This window comes from Necator americanus, chromosome II (genome assembly GCF_031761385.1).
Source record: "Necator americanus strain Aroian chromosome II, whole genome shotgun sequence".
Classification (NCBI taxonomy): Eukaryota; Metazoa; Nematoda; class Chromadorea; order Rhabditida; family Ancylostomatidae; genus Necator; species Necator americanus.
The window spans coordinates 7,769,281-7,786,524 of NC_087372.1; the positions used below are offsets into that span (position 1 = coordinate 7,769,281).

Below are 17,244 nucleotides of genomic sequence, written 5' to 3' on the forward strand. Positions count from 1 at the left end.
ACGATGAAAACAACGCTTAACATACATGGGAGTAGGGTCAAACAGTTAGAATAGATGGATAAACGACTGTAGAGATACTAAGAGACGGCTCCCAAGACATATGAGCGTGAGAATGATGTACGATGAAAATAACCACGACTGCAGAGTTTAAATTTCATGATCGTAACGGATGTGGGAGAGGGAAACCGGAGCCATTTGACTTAAGCCTTCTGTTCTTCAGCCTTAGCCTCGTTCTTGGAAGCTTCATCAAAGTCTCCTACGAGATCTGAAATTTAGAAATATGTCACGCACACACAAGTAGCGAATAGAAACAATAATGTTTGAAAAGAATAGCAAACATTGGTACCTATCCTGGACACTTCCTAATGGTGTATACTAATGATTTCACACTGAAGTAACCTAGCTATTTCAAACTCTGGACATAAATTATGTCATACCATGTCACCTCACATTAATGTTGAATAATAAATATATTTGATCTGTATAATTATTATCTTATAACTATTTACACTATCACACAAGTAAAACTAAGAAGAAAGCATAATCTCTTATCAATTTAAAATAAATTAGAGATTCAAAAGGAATCTATAATTTACTTCAAATCAATAAGGTTGGCACAATAAGTCACTTAAAGTTCAAAATTTACAATTTTGAATGATGTTAAAAGGCTAAACTTTTGAGTCCATTATACCGAACTCAAATCAACAGTAAACCTGCTTGTCCAAAGAGGATTTGCTGGGATCAAACCGGCGTCGATTTGTTAGTAATTCAAGAGGAGGAAAACGCCCTCTAAACTGGAATCAAAGCCTAACCTGGAACATCATCGTCAGCGGGTGCAGGCTTGAACTGACTTGTAACATTATTAGCCAATTTCTTTAAATGAGTAAGCGACTCGGGTCCAAGTTGGTTAAGTATACCAGGTAGCATATCAGTGATCTCTGCAACGTGGAAAAATAATGAGGATAGAAAACAAGTGATAGCTGCGAAAAGAATTTAATGTAGGAAGTCTTACGTTTATTTTCTCCAGCTCCAGTAATCGAGAAGGTATTTGCCGGAACAGAAGCTTGAACTTTCGGATTATTAAAGTGAATGACTGTTCCGTCGTCTTTGATCATATTAACCTTGAAAAGTATGGTTCAATGTAGGAACGAAAACCAACTAAGAAGAAAAGAGCAGAATATCACCTCTTCAATACCAGGAATGTTCGTCACCGAAAGTTTCTTCAGGTTACTCTGCACTTTTTTGTCGTCAGCTGCAGCAGTTTTGAAAACAATCTTCTTCTTTCTTCGAGGCGTACCCTGAAGCAATTATCTTGCAAGAAACCATTGAAAAAAGGTTCTATTCCACTTCTAACAGTACAGTGCATATACACCCAAAACATCTCTGTTGCTCACATCTCCACCTGCAAATACCTATTATTGTAAAAATCCATATTTCTACTAACACTATCTCACAACTCGTGCCCCGGGAAAACCAGTGGAGAAACAACTCAGCTAGTATTGATTGAAAAAATTATCTGAGTTGTGAAACACGAATATAGCATCCCTTTCGAATCCTAGGATAACTTTGAGTGGGAAGACTGATAGAGATGATCGTGAAATCTACTCTAGAAAAAAAAAAACCTGTTCGAGTATGACCTTTCTTCTTCTGCAGCAAGTAAGATAATAATCTCACGAAAACTAAACTAGTACTGGACCACCTTAAACGGACAACCATCCAAAATTTAAGGCGATTCGATGAGATTACAGTTCATACGGCTGTTTTACCGTAGCAGCGCAACAAATACGTTACTATAACAAGTTTTCGGCAGTAAACACGACGCAAGAACGTTGTCGCTCCCTCAATAAACCAAGAACTCAAAATCAAAAGATATTAGAGCATGGACCGATTGAAAATGGAGGTTTCGCGGTCAGATTAGCTTGGTTTCTATACAAATCACTGATTGAAATGAACTTTCTCACTAGGACACAAAAAATACACGTAACTACAAAGTTCCTTTGCAGAAAAAAGATTAATTGTAGGAATTTTAAGCTTTGTAAATTGCTTGGAACAAAATCAAGCGCAGAATCCCAAACATATAATGATAGTATGATACATGTCTACTGTTGTGCCAATAGAAATAAAACGTATTGCATCAAATCACCTTGCCACCAAGCTGGACATTTTCTGCATTCGCCTGTAGCTTCCTAATTTTGTCGGCGATAGCCTTCCTGTCCATGTTTCCCACTTGAGAGAGCTAGTTCTGTAAAGGGAACGATGAACAAAAAACTACTGAACGACCCACGTCTGGAAGGTTGTGACTCGTGACAGACGGTCATTCAAATAAACAAACTATCGATCACCCGGTCCATAGAGGTTCGCGAACTCGCAACTACCCCAGCAAATCTCTACAGTGTCCCGCACCAGATATTTCTAATACATTATAGCCTGGTAATAAACTCGGAGAAAAAAAGAACTTTTAAAGAAAAACGAAGAAGACGAAAGCTAGAAAATTCTGAAAGAAAGCAGTGTAAAATTCGGACTGCGTAGCAGCTCTGTATTGTTATAGGACGCGGGTTGCTACGCAATGGCACCGGTCCAATGTGTGACGTCATCGATTGACTGAATCACTACGGCTTCAAGCGATTTCGAGGTGTATTGCCTCGATGCTCGTCCACCTCCTGACTGTTCTTGCTAGTTGATGTTGTTTTTCGTAACCTATTTAGATTATCTCGGGGAAATATTCCCTTTTCCTTGCATTCGTTGCTGATTTCAGCGCACGTATTTCCTGATCATTTTACGCAACTCGTATTTCTCAATTACTGCCCATTCAGGAACTATACAGATGAGTTTGTTCGGTAAAATTTTCGGTGGGAAGAAACAGGATGTCGCTCCATCCACACAAGATGCCATCCAGAAATTACGCGAGACGGAGGAGATGTTGATTAAAAAACAAGATTTTTTGGAGAAGAAAATTAAAGATGTAAGTTCGTTCTCACTGAGACCTTTTTGTTTCTTGTTTGCAGGTGAAGTCATTTTTTTTTCTTGTAAAAGTTGGGATTTGCCCTTCATTTAATATCCAGTCCATATGAAGGTACACTGTTCGCGTTTATCCGACGATCCTCTAACAAACGCGAACTATGTCATAGGGATAATTTTTAAAATCATTTCCGTTCATGCAATATAGTATCGAAAAAGTATGTTATGTTGAATGAAAGATGTTTAAACCTTCTTACCACATCCAACCAAAATATTACGTTTTTGATCTCGCAACTGATTTAGAGCAATTGTGATTCACGACCAGTTATTTTACTTCTTTTCTTGTTACTTGATGCTCTCAGAGAGTCGAAGTATTTTTCTTTCGGTGGTGCAAAGCGTGTCCTTTACTCTATATTTACTATGCGTACCACGATAATGGTTAAATAGTAATAGATTATTTGGAGTTTTATGGATTGCGTCAGAAACTTTGTCAAATTGAGATAGCTGTATTAGATTTTAGATCCATGTGACCTAGAGAATACTGCATTGTACTGAACGATTAACGGCATTTTTTTGTCCTTAACAATCAAAAAGAAAACAACTTCCTAAATTTCTTTAATTACCCAAAAATGAAGCAATAGCTCCACATTCCTTATTTTCTTTCTTTTCTGCCTTGTTTTCCTTTTGCACTTCGTTATGCATAGTTTCAAGAAATCAATATGTGTTAGTTTTAACTTTGTCCGCGAGTGCTGATCCGGTGTGATGAGTCATTCATTTTGCCTTCCCATTGCTTATCAGCTTAACTTCTCCGCGTTTATCAGTACCTTGTCAAGCGTGAATTTCCGAAATTTTCATTCCAATCAGACGTCTGACATAACGTGAGCGTGCAAATTTTATTCAAATACAAGAAAAATGGAACCCTAATGACATCACATGCGCTTTCAGATTGAACTATTTTCTTTCTTCTTTTCTGTTAGAAGCATTTATAATCCAGGCGAACATAAGCTGTAAGAAATGTGGTTTTTTTTTGGTGGATATAACCTTACATTTTGCAAAGAATTTGTAAGAATTTATTCCATGCTTCTTGCTTAGGAGGTAGCAACTGCAGTAAAACATGGAACGAAGAACAAACGCTTGGCACTCCATGCTCTTGGTAGGAAGAAGCAGTTCGAAAAGCAGCTGAACCATATTGATGGAGTTCTGCAGACTATCGAATTTCAGGTTCGTTTTTGTACTTAGTTGTTGTACAAGTTGCCAAATATTCTCTCAAAATGAATATGGTAGCTTTTACATTTTCCTCATTACTGATAATACTAATTTTATTACATCAGTATATTAGAATAAAGAGAATATAGGTGGGTAATTGTTGCTCCAGTGATAGAACGTTCGCACATTGTTGGACTGCTTTATGTCAAGAAATTAGACTATTTAATTCGATATATTTATTACTTGTCCTTCTCAGAACAAGTTTATATTTCAATAAGATTATTTTCCAGAGGGAAGCTCTAGAGAATGCTTCTACTAATGCTGAAGTGCTTCAAGTTATGGGTGGTGCCAGTAAGGCACTGAAAGCAGCGCACAACAACATGGACATTGATCAGGTTAGATTTCAAGTGATACCTTCTTCTAAACCTAGAGGGCTAGGTTTCTGAAAGTTCGAAACGCTTATCCTCTTAAGGTGCATGATCTCATGGAAGATATTGCGGAGCAACAGGAAGTAGCCAATGAAATTGCGGAGGCGATCTCAAATCCCGTAGGGTTTGACCGGGCAATCGATGACGACGAGTTATTGCGAGAATTAGAACAGCTTGAACAGGTGCTTTAGCAATTTCCTACTCATATATATTTCTTTCTGAGAAATTTGTCATTGTTTAAAAGTAAGACTTTTGTTATTTAAGGAAGAACTGGACAAACAATTACTGGATGTACAACCAACTCCAGTTGTGCTCCCTGATGCTCCATCGACAGATTTGCCAACCGCCAGCAAGGTGAAGCCATCGAAAGTTGATCATGATAAGGACCTCGAAGATCTTGAGATGTGGGCGAACGCGTAAGAATGCAATGTTGTAGACGTGTTTATTCCATGTTTTATTTCCTCTTGTCTGTGCACTCTTAGTTCGCTCCACGATTTTTTTAATTTGCAATCTGACGCTTGTCCCGGTTTGCTTCCTATGTTCGTTTGATATCCAATTCATGTATTTTTTAGTTCAGACACCTGGGGCACACATTGTACATTTTCCCTCATGATTCCCTCCTTCGTTCATTTTCTTTCTATCTGATCTGTTTTCGAACAGCTCATTCTGCAAGTTCCACTGCGCCTCTAACTAAGCAGACAACCGTGAAAGGTTCGCTTTGCCAAATCTTCAAGTTCAACTGGCGTTCATATGTATTTTCAAAGTGTTATCGACTTGAACTTCGAACATTAACATTTTATTGTGTAGAAGAATTTATTCTCTAGCATGTTTAATTCAATCTTCATAAAGACTACGGATACTGAATAGTTGAGGCTTTATTGACTTATAAATCCAAACGAATTATACACTACTAATACGTAATGCGGTGCCTAAGATAAGAATGAAATGTTAATCAATCGTTAATGAATGGCATAAAATTCCTAAAAATTTGTTCCATATTCAACTCTGGGGAAAAGAAAGAACTCTGCTCAGAATTGAAATATGAGAAATGTAGGCAAGAAATTCTTAACACGCATTATGTTTCACCATGCAAAGCATTGGGGATTATTGCTGAAAGAATGGAGTTAGGTTCAAGACTGATAGTTCGAAAGATTCAGTTTGGTTCACAACTATCCTTAGGCATTTTTCATCACTTAACTCCTCAAAAGTTCATTGAATCGTTCAATCTTCTGAGAAACTATTCACCTTCTTGAGGACTTTTCAAAATGAACACGTATTTTGCATTTAAACCATTTTACTGATAGAAAACCCCTTTTATATGTTGCTAGATGCTACTACGATCATCAGCCTGCTCTCTGCTGCAAAACACAGCAGCAGCGGGGAATTAAGGGACTGTTCAATAATCGCAGATGTCCTTGAGAGACGGGGACGATGGGTTGCACGTGAATGGATGCTGTTTTCAATCGGTATTCATGAAATCGTGATCAACATTCCCCAATGTAGCCGCGGATGTTGGACACTACTGGATATCGGGGTTTTTTTTTTTGTTAATCTTGCATCGGAAATGATTAACAGTTATGAAAACAGCAAATCTAGTCATTTGAATTCAGGACAGGACACTGGTCTCGTAACAGTTCTACGAATCAAAGCAGATTGCAAAATAATCACCACAACTAAAGGAAAGTGGGAGTAGATGGGGATTGGGTCTTTTTGGTGACCGTATTTCACTCGAATAACCTAGTGAAATCAGCTTTACTCTGTAAAAATCCAAAAAAAAAACAAAATTTGTTCTTTACACGTATTGACTATTAAATACATAATCATACCGGAAAATTACAGAGAAAAATCGCAGCTTCTTACAAAAATAGCTGTCTCAAAAGACTAAAGAATGTTCGTTAAGGTATTTTTGCAGAGACGACCCTTTCAAACAGCGTTACACTGTAATATTTAAGTAAGCGGAACGTTAGGTAGTACTGAAGAAAAAAAAACAACGAAATTCTCCATGGAATTTTCTGGAAGAAAGGAGTTTAGCATGAAATCCTTATGATTAGATAGATATACAGGGCAGATTCGCATGCATTCAGAAAACAGAGGAAACTACTGAAACAGAGAATAGATCTAACGGTACAACTACAAGAGAATAGAAGCCATATGGCTTCGAACTTAAGTAGTTGTCGTAGGAAAAGCTTTTGAGCATTTCTTCTTAGATTTCGGGCTTGATTAATAATACTGATAGGATAGACGGCCTTGAAGATTGGTTTTTAATGTTGAAAAGTCATAGAGATTTAAAGGCAGTTTTAAGAATTACCTAAAAAAAAGCCAAGCCCTAGCCAATGTGTTGCGCTTTGAGTTTTCCTATCGTTTGAATGTTTTCTGTAGGGTGATGAGGCATTTGAGAAGATAAATCACAAATGGCTTGGATTTTTCGAGGCTCTTACTAAGGCGATGATGTCGAAACGTTAGCTAAATAAAAAATAAAAAAAAGTTCAATGCGAATCTTAGCTACAGCTCAAGCAAATCAATAAAAAAAAGCAACGTATTTAAGAAGCCAAGATTCAAGGGCAGTCGAATATGAGCAGTTCTAGGGTTGTACATACTAGAAAAAACTAAAGAGTTAACAGTTCTGACCCGCATGCCACTTTACAAATCATCATGTAAAATCTCAGCCACCGACATCAATGGGCTATACTCGACGAGCCGATCGCGCGCTAACAATTCGTCAAGCGACAATAAATGATCGCCATTTACGTCTATTGCATCCAGAAGATCACGTGCCTGAATTAACCCATATACAATGTTTAAGAAATACTTCTCTGTTAACTCCCATTTACCTCAGTAGCCATACTTTTCGCATTTCGTGGATTTATATATTCGAAGAGTTCGTCTAATGATGCAATTCCATCGCCATTCGCGTCTACATGTTTGTCGAATTCCGCCTCTCTGGAAAAAGCTGCGCTATCAGCGTTGTGTTGAAAAAAGGAAAAAAAAAAAACAGCCACTACTAAACCGAGAGATCACCTCTCAAGTCGCCTTGTCTTGCTCTCGTTATCATCCTTGTTCTTTCGATCAGCTGGATGAGGAGCAGCGAATTCTTCCCGTCTAACTACTCCGTCGTTGTTAATGTCTAAATCAAATACAGGAAGAAAATATGTCTCTTTTTTTTCTGGTGCCCTAGTGGTGTAGCGAATAAATAAATAAACAAATAAATAAGTCATAAGCAAATAAAAACTGCTTTTCTCATACCCCGCATAAAAATGATGTCCATTTACCATTCCGAAATAACTTTATACTATTACAATTACTAAAATTAGTTTTTATCTTTAGTTAATCATTTTAATCTAATTCTTAATTAAGTTAATTAATTGTTACAGTGAACGCAACGTATATTACGGTAACATGTTAAAATTTGTTATGAAAAATGAACCAAATTCTTCTCTCAAGTCAAAATAAAACTCTTCTTGCGCTATTTCTATCATTTCTTAGCGATCTGAGTGTTGCGAATAACAGCTGCTCTTCCACCAGTCTCACTCTCTCTGCACTTGACTGTGGGTTCGTCTGGTTCGCGCCAAACCAACCGGATCTCATCGCACCATCACATTACACTGAATTCACGGGCCCTGGATAATAATGTAACCTGCTGCAAAGGAACACAATTCCGTAGAAGAAAACAGGACGTTTATGGGAAGATTTTTCATAGAGTGAAATTCCAAGATTTACAAAAATACAAGAGGTCTCTGGCAGATGTGGACATCAAACAAAATTTATCATACCGATAAATGCAGTTTTTTGAGATGCTTGTGTTCTTATATCTGTTTTCTCCAAAAAATTTGTGCTCGAAAAAATGCATAAAAAATAGAATAAAACGTGAGGTGGAAAGAAAAAAGAAGGAAAATCTTAGATATATTCTCGAAAAGTCAAATATAATTTCCATGAATTAATTAATTTACTCACCATACAATTTAAAAATATCTTGAGCCATGTCCATCAAAGAGTCCCTGTTGTGTTCAGGATGAAAAAATCTGAAATATTTTTTGGTCCAAAAATCATGTATGCACAATAATAAAATCGTTCAAATGAACTATTTGTTTTGCACTTCCTTTCTACTTAAATTTGTTTTTTACAGTATTTTTTCACGGGACGACAGAGAGAGAAGGGGTGTGACAAACATAAGATGTGACCAAAGAACAGAAATCAAAGTTCGTAAACAGCGTTATTACGGCAGTAACGATGATTTTAAAAACTGGTAGTGAAAAAAATTCTGGTGGCTTCAAATGACCTAATTATCCGCAAACGTATTGATTTTCCATTACCTTAGCCATTCGTCTGAGTCTAGGAATCCATCGTTGTTCGAGTCTGCTCGATCGAACGACGCTCGTTCAGGACTACCTTGCAAATCAGCATCTGAAAGCATTAGTGACGTTGTCTCAACTAAAGAAATAAAGAAACCAAGAAAGAATGTGATTTTTGTTCAGTACTTATGCTTCTGAGAATGTCATATTCTTCTTATTCTCCCACTTTCTGTACCCCTTTTATTCTAGTACATTTTATTTCAGTAACAGAAGTTTTCTCCATTGCTCTAAAGAAAACATTAGAATAAACCATCATTTATGTTGTTGTGTTCTGCTTTCTTGCTTTTTTCAGAACAGTGCATTACTTCGCGATAATGTTATAGCAACAAATGTACATTAGCACAAACAGTCGAGATCCTAGGAAGAAAAATAAACTGCCCTGCTTCTTTGCACTCTAACTCACCATTTTCATTGACCGTCTTATGATCATGTCCGTCATTTTGCGAATCTATTGAGAGATAGTGGGGTTCGTACTCCTCCCAGGACACCTGAAACCAAAGGATTTTCCAAAAAATGCGGCTGAGCATAAACTAAGCACACCCGCCCATCCTTATCGGTATCGACGATGTTGAAATGTGTTTCCGCCTCTATAATGCCTTCCTCCAAATGAGTTCGTGTGTTATTCACTATCCTCGCCTCCAGCTCTTCCACAGAAAGGTATCCATCACCATTTGTGTCGGTCCTTTGAGGAAAACTATAGAATCGGAACGGCACTGTCGTTGATAAAGATATTCGTTCAACCTACTCATAGAACATCTTCTTGACCATATCCTTCAGTTCCTGAGGATCTTTTGGATCACCACCCAACAGTACCTAAACAGACGTCACTATGGCTACAGGGTGTATTTCCACTGCAGGACATACTACCTCTTGCCGGAACTCCTTGTTTAATTCACCATCTCTCTCCAGCTGTATACCATCCAGATGTATTGGTCTTTTTACTGGTTCCGTTTCGTTTTTCGATGAAACAAACTGAAGATGAAAAGGATTTGGCTTGGAGGAATACACTCGGCCACAAGTATTTATGTGTGGTCGGACAATCGCGACACCTCCACGGCAACTGGCACGTGCTCTTTTTTAAAGGCATCACCCCCACGAATCTGGGGTGTGTACAAGTACGGGTTTCAGGCGGGTGAAGCTTGCACGGGGTTCGTAGATTGTGGAGAAGAGTGATTCCGTTCATATTTCCCTGTATCAATGTAAACGGGCGACCTCTGAACGCTGTTTCATACGACGTCCTCTATTGCAACCCGCCACCCTTGTCCCCTCCCGCCTGCGATTCGTGGAAAAATGGAATCAAGGATTGATTATTTACTTAAAGGCATCACCCCACGAATCCGAAGTGGTACGGATTTCAGGTGGAGTATTCGTATACGGGATCGTAGATTATGGAGAGGGGGTGATTCCGTCCATTTCTTCCTAATTGGCGTAAAAAACGGCCCAGAAGTTACGGCTTCGAGCGTTCTGGAGCGGTATTTTCTACAACGAGTTCGATTTGAGCGCGCCGCATCTTCCGGACAGTTTTTTTTACGGCGATTAGGAGGAAATGGACGGAATCACTCTACTCTCCATAATTTACTATCCCGTATAAGAATACTCCACCTGAAATCCGCACCACCTCAGATTCGTGGGGTGATGCCTTTAAGAGAAGACAGAGGTCCGGTAATGTCATCCGTATCCACCGTTGACCTCACGAAAACTTCCATCCACCACCCAATATAAGAGTTTTTGCATCTTTCGCGTCTATGAGAGTATTGCTCCATGAAATTAGCATAAGTTCTAACTATTCTCCATTTCCACAATTTTCGAGTTCTTTCAACTGAAATCTACATATCTTCACAGATAGAACGTGGTGCTTCTTACCTTTCAATGTACGAAATTCAATCCCGCAAATACCTATAAATAATAGCATTTCATGAGGAACACTACTCAACGGCGTTTTGCAAGCTCATGTTCATAGAACGGGTACTAGCCATGCAACGCCAATCCCCGGTAGTATAGTGGTGAGCGTCGCGCCTGTTACGTGCGAGACCCGGGTTCAATTCCCGGCCAAGCGGGACGTTTTGCATTTCCTGCTGTACTGCGTCTCATGAAATTCTTTTCACTTGTAGCAATTCCTTTTTCGATTATTTACGTCTTAGTTATTTAAACTCATATACTGCAACAATTAAATTGCTGCACATTACTTGACTTATTTGACTTGAGTGGCGGTCTGGTAGGTATTATTGCGTAACATTGTTGCTCACATCTCTGCCGAGACGCGTCGTCCTTGGACACAGTCCTGCCTAACCTTCACGATCTAGAGCAAAAGCTCGAACAGGATCCACCCATTCGTCACTGCTGTACAGCCTGCGGGAATTGATGTCTCGCGTAAACTGATTATCGACACCGAGTGAGCCGAGTACCTCAGGTCAAGAATGTCCGTAATTCAGCGTAACGAAACGGAGAGTTGTTACCAAAGATTCCACGCCCACTCTAAGTATCTGGCCTATTTTGGTTCCGCTTTAATGGTGCGCCAGAGTATAGCAACTTTCTGCAAGATTTGGGTAACTTCCGCCATGCAAAACTGCAAGATATTATATTATTATTATTATATTATTATTATCAAGATATTATTATACAGCTCTTACGTGCTCAGAGCGCATACTTAAATAACTGAATGTGTTTAAGTATAAGGCCGACCCCATTGACTGCGTATTAAATGATAAGTAACTCGTCAAAAGAAGACTTAAAATCACTCAGGATTCCCAATTCACCATTGTGGTCATCTCTAGATAAGTTTGCTCCTACCTACCGTATCTAGTTGTGCTCCTCTTGCACCTGGAGGCAATCCACCAACCTGATCCACAACAATGGCAAACCAGAAAATGGCGGGTAACATTCTAAATGTGATCTTCTCAATGGAAAACTGTAATGCTACAAATTGTGGTAAAAGGTGTACCTTCCACACTTTTCTTGGAGAAAACACATTCAAATCACAGCGTAGAACATTTTATTGCTCTCAATTACAAGTGAACAGATATAGGAGCATAAAAGCAACATCAACAAACGAAAAGCAAAAAAATTCTACAGTTTCCAAAGAAGTGTATTCCATAGGAAAAAAAAAACCATAGGGAAAAATGATCAGAACGTTGAAGAACTTATTTTGACAATGAAGAACGAAGAGATTTTACAATCTACTATGAAACAAAATGTAGTGACATAACGCGTTGAACAAATTTTGAGTGTTGGTGTAAGGAAAACTCTGTTAAAAGCGGTCAACTAACAAAAGCTGCGTCTTTGAGATCGCCAAACTTTGTTCGTTGCTAGGTACGTAGCAAATATTCTTCTAAAATTCGACACCAGAGTGCAAAATATGCCCGGATAACAACTAGGGTGATTGCATGAGTTCATGTGTTGTTGATATGATTTCCTGTGTGCAGTGTGGTGATGAATACATAGGAGAAACAGCTAGACCACTATGTATTCGAATCAAAGAACACCTGAACGGCAAAAGGAAATCATGTGACTTCACTGCATTGGGTGGTCACAAGGTGCGGCATCATAACGGAGAAAATTTTGAAGTTAAGATCACGATTTTGGCGCGCGAACCCAGCATTGCGGCGCGCAAGGCTCTGGAGGCTTTTTGGATCCACTCCAAGAGTCCAAATATGAATCGTATGGCGTTGATCGGATTAATCACGTTCGATTTCACCCTTTTCAGGCTCTGAAGAAGGCGATATTGCCGAAACGTTAGCCACGAATAAAGGATTATAATAACCTCGTGTCCGGCTCTACTAAGGAAAACAATTATTGAAGCATCTTCTAAAATGTTTGGGCAATGAGAAAATGAAGAAGACTATTATGAAGAGGTTGTGATTGCAGCATCCAAGTAAAAACAATGCAGTTTTCGATGAGAATTCTAGAATAGTCATTGCGCATCACCTTTGCTCGATCAAAATATTATACGACAAATCATATTAGTATGGAACAATATACATGTTCTAGGAATTTTAACGCTCAACAAGGATTTGTGCTCTTTCCTGATGACCAAAGCTCAAAGACTAATGATAGAAATGTGATATCATCGACCCCGATGATAGATAAGGGGCGTGGTATAAAGTACTGTTCGCTGTTATGGTTATATTCGCAGATAACGACTTGCACCGTCCAAGAGTGCGGCAGACAACGCTCTGCCCACTCTTTCATTTGGATCGCATTGCTATCAAACGTTCTGCAACCTGTATTCACACAATAAAGACATTCCACTGACCCACCGCTCTTGGTCTATTCAATTAGGGTGATAAAATCCCTAAGCCTCTAGTCACCCACTAACTTAGTTTGGTGCATCGGCTAAAATAAGCCAACACTCCCGCGTCAAAGAGTAACATCTTTGAGGCCAGGAGAAGAGACTCGCTCATTAATAAAGAGCATACAGGTCCAACCAAAGATTTAGAATCAATCGATTCATCCCGTCTTTGGGAACACTCCCGTACAAAGTACCTGAAGCTAAATCTCTGAAATAAATCAGAGTAACTCACCGCAGTGGTGAGTAATTTCTCCCTCTCTTTCTCGTACGCAAAGTACCTTGAGCTAATTCTCTGAAATAAATCAGAGTGACTCACATCAATTGTGAGTAATCTCGCTCCCGTACACAGTACTTGGAGCTAAATCTCTGACTAATCACAGCAGAGTTAATTTTGGAAAGCACTTGTCAAAAAATAGCTCTTCATTTCCATAAAACACCAGTTGTGTTGAGCGCATCAACGCTCAAAAATTTAGTCTCCAGATATAAGGAGTACACAACAAAGGCTGATTATCCTACTGTAGACGAAGAGAGCTACGAAAAATGTAGCTCAGCAATTATCCTCTTAGAGAGCGGTATCAGACAGATTAGAGAAGGCAGAGAAAATCTGCAAAAATTGTACAATGAAATAAGGGACGAGTACAAAAACTGTAAAAATAAATCTGAGAAAAAAGATTTAATGCTCGAAATAGAGCAAATTGAAGATGAATCTCAACTGCAAATAGCTATAACAGAGGCGAATGACCTCATATTCATGTTAACTGCACGATTAGACGAAAACAGTTGTATTTTGGACAGAATAAGTGCAAAACTCGGGTACACCACCCACTGTACAAGGTTGAAAACCAAAATTCAGATGAGGTAGAAACCCAAAAGACACAAAATGATTATGGAGAACAAAATAGCAACCATAATGAGAGTGAACCGAGCACCTCACAATCAGGATTGCTTAATTCAGTCGACTCGGTACAGAATCAAACAGAAAAATTCCGTTATCGATCGATAAAACCTGCTCAGGCATCTCTACCGAAATTTCACGGAGATGCTGAAGATTTCGCCGAATACTGGGCGATTTTCGAGACACTAGTTCACAAAAGCAAAGGGCTAGATGTCATAGAAAAAATACTACTACTCAAGGAAAGCTTGAGAGGCAGAGCTCATGTTGCCACGAAAGGCATAAAACTGATTCCAGAAAACTACGACTGGATCATATAAACATTGCAGGCAACATACTGCAATAAAACCACAAATAGGTCTCGAATAGTCCAAAAACTGGTCAATATGAGACCAGCAAACAACCCCGCAGTCAATCACAACTTTTTTTATTATGCACTCAAAAGCACTTTGGCGCACTCACACTCAGTTGTGGAGCAAACAAAAGTAACCTGGTACGGCTAAGTTATCAGAAGTCTGGGAAGAATGTGCAGTCCAGTGTGGTAGCAAGCACAACAAATTCGTGCTAACAGGTAACCTGTACTACCACTTACATATGCAAAACTCCTCAATCTTCGACCACCAGTCTCACACAGTTAACTTGAGTCACCAGTGGTTCGCGGACATAAGTATGCCGGGCGTGAGCCCCCTACTCAAAACTTTCACAAGCCACTGGAAGCAAGCTGTGGCCGCAACTATCTTTACACTAGTGCTTGCTGCCCTAACCTACATAACAGGGCCTACTGCTCTAATTTACGTAGCAAAATGCATGCTCCACAAACTCCACGACAGTCGAGCCTGACGAAGGGAAAGATTTATCGAACTAGAAATAGGTGTCCTAATTTATTATTTCGTGTTGTCTCCCGCGGCAGTATCATCGACCCCGATGATAGATAAGGGGCGTGGTATAAAGTACCGTTCGCTGTTATGGTTATATTCGCACATAACGACTTGTACCGTCCAAGAGTGCGGCAGACAACGCTCTGCCCACTCTTTCATTTAGATCGCATTTCCACTGAACCAGCGCTTTTAGTCTGTTCAATTAGGGTGATAAAATTCCTAAGTCTCTAGTCACCCACTAACATATGTGACTAGTCGAAATGTAGGTTAGGATTAGTAAAAAGAAGGGCAAACACTGTGGAAACCGTCGCGACTTTGTGAGACTACTATTGTTATTACATCCTAAAGGACCCAGTCTATCTGTATGTCGAGTTCTGCCGTACAGATAGACTGGGACCAAACGCTCCTCCGCTCGCTCTTTATTTTGGTCCTCCGATGCTAGCAAGTATGAAACGCCATGCTTTTCACGTCGTTATAGTCGATGTCGAACAGAAAGATCGGACGCGGTTTTGGGCAAATTATGGTTACCATGAAACTGACGATGTTGGGAAAAAGATGGAATTAGCGCAAATCACGTTGCACGACCACGCGGTGACTAAAATGGCACGAAAAAGAGAAGCTGATGATGATGGAGAGCACATGTCGGCACGCCTAGATTTCTGCCAGCAGATCATAGTGTACAACGGTACTTTTCAGCCCTGAATGCTGGTAAATTGGCGCAATAGTGATGTTAGCCACACTTCTATATGCAGTAATTGTCACCACTTATGCCCTACTGTACGTACCGATGACAGTAGGAAAGCCGATACGCCTTGTCCTACGAGAGACTAAGATACTCGTAACAGTCGCAGCGAAAATTGTACGATACGGCTGCTTAGCTTTCTGCCGAAGACTCAGACGAAGAGGCAAGGCTTCTCACACCGATCGTATTACAGCAGCTCTAGACATACTGACGATCAGTTTGACGCATTCACGACGGTACAAGCTTGCCAACATGTAGACTTGCTTCAGCATATGACAACGACGTGCCATCGTTCAGGAAGCCAAGAATGGTGCTCAGTAACGCTGTCAGGTCTTCTCAGGTTGAATTCCTTCCAACAGGAAGCATGCTTACGATTGACGAGTAAGTCAACCATAATAGCCAACGTGAAGCTCCGCTGGAAAAGATTGTACCTCCGTTGTGAACAAGAAAGAGACTACTTCACGAGAGCAGTTAACTTACGTACCATAGACAGTAAACGATGCCCTCACATGGGTTCGCGTATCGACCAGAAATGACCCCTTCTATCCAAGCTCAGGGCGCCTATTCTACAGAGTGTACGCAGTTCTAAGGAACAACAAGGCCTAAGAGATATTAGCTGTGTACGCTGGACAGAGACGCTGGACGTAAAACTCGATCTAAGGTTAGAAGATCAAAACCAAACGCAGAGCCAACGTCATTACATCTTCCGGCTCATACCCAATGTTCCAGTGCACCTACCATCGCTACGCCTCATGATGACGTCGATAACCTTACCACCAACGCCGTCACTCCACGCAGATTTCGTAACGGACGGCAAAGACATAGCGATTAGGAAAACTACACGGAAACCATCAGTTCTTCGCGTGTCTAAGGAGGCAGCGAAAGCGATGAACCGTACGTTAGCTTACAACTGTAAACGTAACGCAGCAGAGAAAAAGGTGCACTTTGAATGCTCTACACACGACATTGACGAGGATTTTAACAAGTTGAACTCAAAACTTCCTCTCTAAACACCAGCATGGAGCAAGTTTTTTCGTTTCTTTTTTCGAATCTGCAAAACGATTTTGTGCCTACCCATCCGTATTTTGCTTTGCACCATTACTCGACGTACAGAAACAGAACCGACACGGCACGAAAAGCAGATTTAGACTCAGAATACCAGCGGTGCACGTGGAATTCGTACCCTTAGACATCAGACCACAGAATGCTTCACAAATGTTGCAGAAACTTGTAATAAAAAAATCCATGTTTCAGAACGATGTCTAACCCTAATGAAAAACTCTATCAAGCCAAGTCTCCTAACATGTCGAACCATGACGACAGCGAACAACGCGACATCGAGTCACCAGATTCGTATCGTCATGACCCCGAGTTCGAAGACGACCTCCGGAATCAACTGCAATGACTCCGAGCAACTCTTCACTTCCTGCCGGATGCCGACGAGCACTGCCATTAGATCATTTCGGTTTTGTCGCAATTAGATATCGTCTAGTCATCCTTAGC

At 39.9% G+C, this 17,244-nt stretch overlaps 4 protein-coding genes across 5 annotated transcripts; 2 read left to right on the plus strand and 2 right to left on the minus strand.

Annotated features, from left to right (window-relative positions):
- Nucleotides 1-200: 200 nt before the first annotated feature.
- On the minus strand, nucleotides 201-2,218 carry RB195_017113 (uncharacterized protein; the record flags this gene model as incomplete). Its single annotated transcript, XM_013437786.1, has 5 exons — nucleotides 201-265; nucleotides 813-938; nucleotides 1,013-1,121; nucleotides 1,185-1,298; nucleotides 2,144-2,218. The coding sequence occupies 5 exons, from the start codon at nucleotides 2,216-2,218 to the stop codon at nucleotides 201-203; spliced, it is 489 nt and encodes a 162-aa protein (XP_013293240.1).
- Nucleotides 2,219-2,824: 606 nt separating this feature from the next.
- On the plus strand, nucleotides 2,825-5,012 carry RB195_017114 (uncharacterized protein; the record flags this gene model as incomplete). The annotated part of the gene is made up of 5 exons (XM_013437787.2): nucleotides 2,825-2,962; nucleotides 4,051-4,179; nucleotides 4,455-4,559; nucleotides 4,637-4,774; nucleotides 4,857-5,012. 5 exons carry the CDS (start codon nucleotides 2,825-2,827, stop codon nucleotides 5,010-5,012), a joined length of 666 nt encoding a protein of 221 aa, XP_013293241.2.
- A 2,220-nt stretch (nucleotides 5,013-7,232) lies between these two features.
- Nucleotides 7,233-11,911, minus strand: RB195_017115 (uncharacterized protein; the record flags this gene model as incomplete). The annotated part of the gene is made up of 11 exons (XM_013437788.2): nucleotides 7,233-7,367; nucleotides 7,424-7,532; nucleotides 7,611-7,716; nucleotides 8,544-8,611; nucleotides 8,903-8,993; nucleotides 9,345-9,429; nucleotides 9,482-9,623; nucleotides 9,687-9,754; nucleotides 9,809-9,913; nucleotides 11,736-11,823; nucleotides 11,883-11,911. The coding sequence occupies 11 exons, from the start codon at nucleotides 11,909-11,911 to the stop codon at nucleotides 7,233-7,235; spliced, it is 1,026 nt and encodes a 341-aa protein (XP_013293242.2).
- A 3,523-nt stretch (nucleotides 11,912-15,434) lies between these two features.
- On the plus strand, nucleotides 15,435-17,146 carry RB195_017116 (uncharacterized protein; the record flags this gene model as incomplete). Of its 2 annotated transcripts, none has more annotated exons than XM_064183965.1 (4): nucleotides 15,435-15,684; nucleotides 15,752-15,977; nucleotides 16,039-16,122; nucleotides 16,996-17,146. In XM_064183965.1, the coding sequence occupies 4 exons, from the start codon at nucleotides 15,435-15,437 to the stop codon at nucleotides 17,144-17,146; spliced, it is 711 nt and encodes a 236-aa protein (XP_064039846.1). The 2 variants fall into 2 exon arrangements, with proteins under 2 accessions (XP_064039846.1, XP_064039847.1); XM_064183966.1 differs by having other exon boundaries at nucleotides 15,752-15,958; nucleotides 16,011-16,122.
- Between the last annotated feature and the right edge of the window lie 98 nt (nucleotides 17,147-17,244).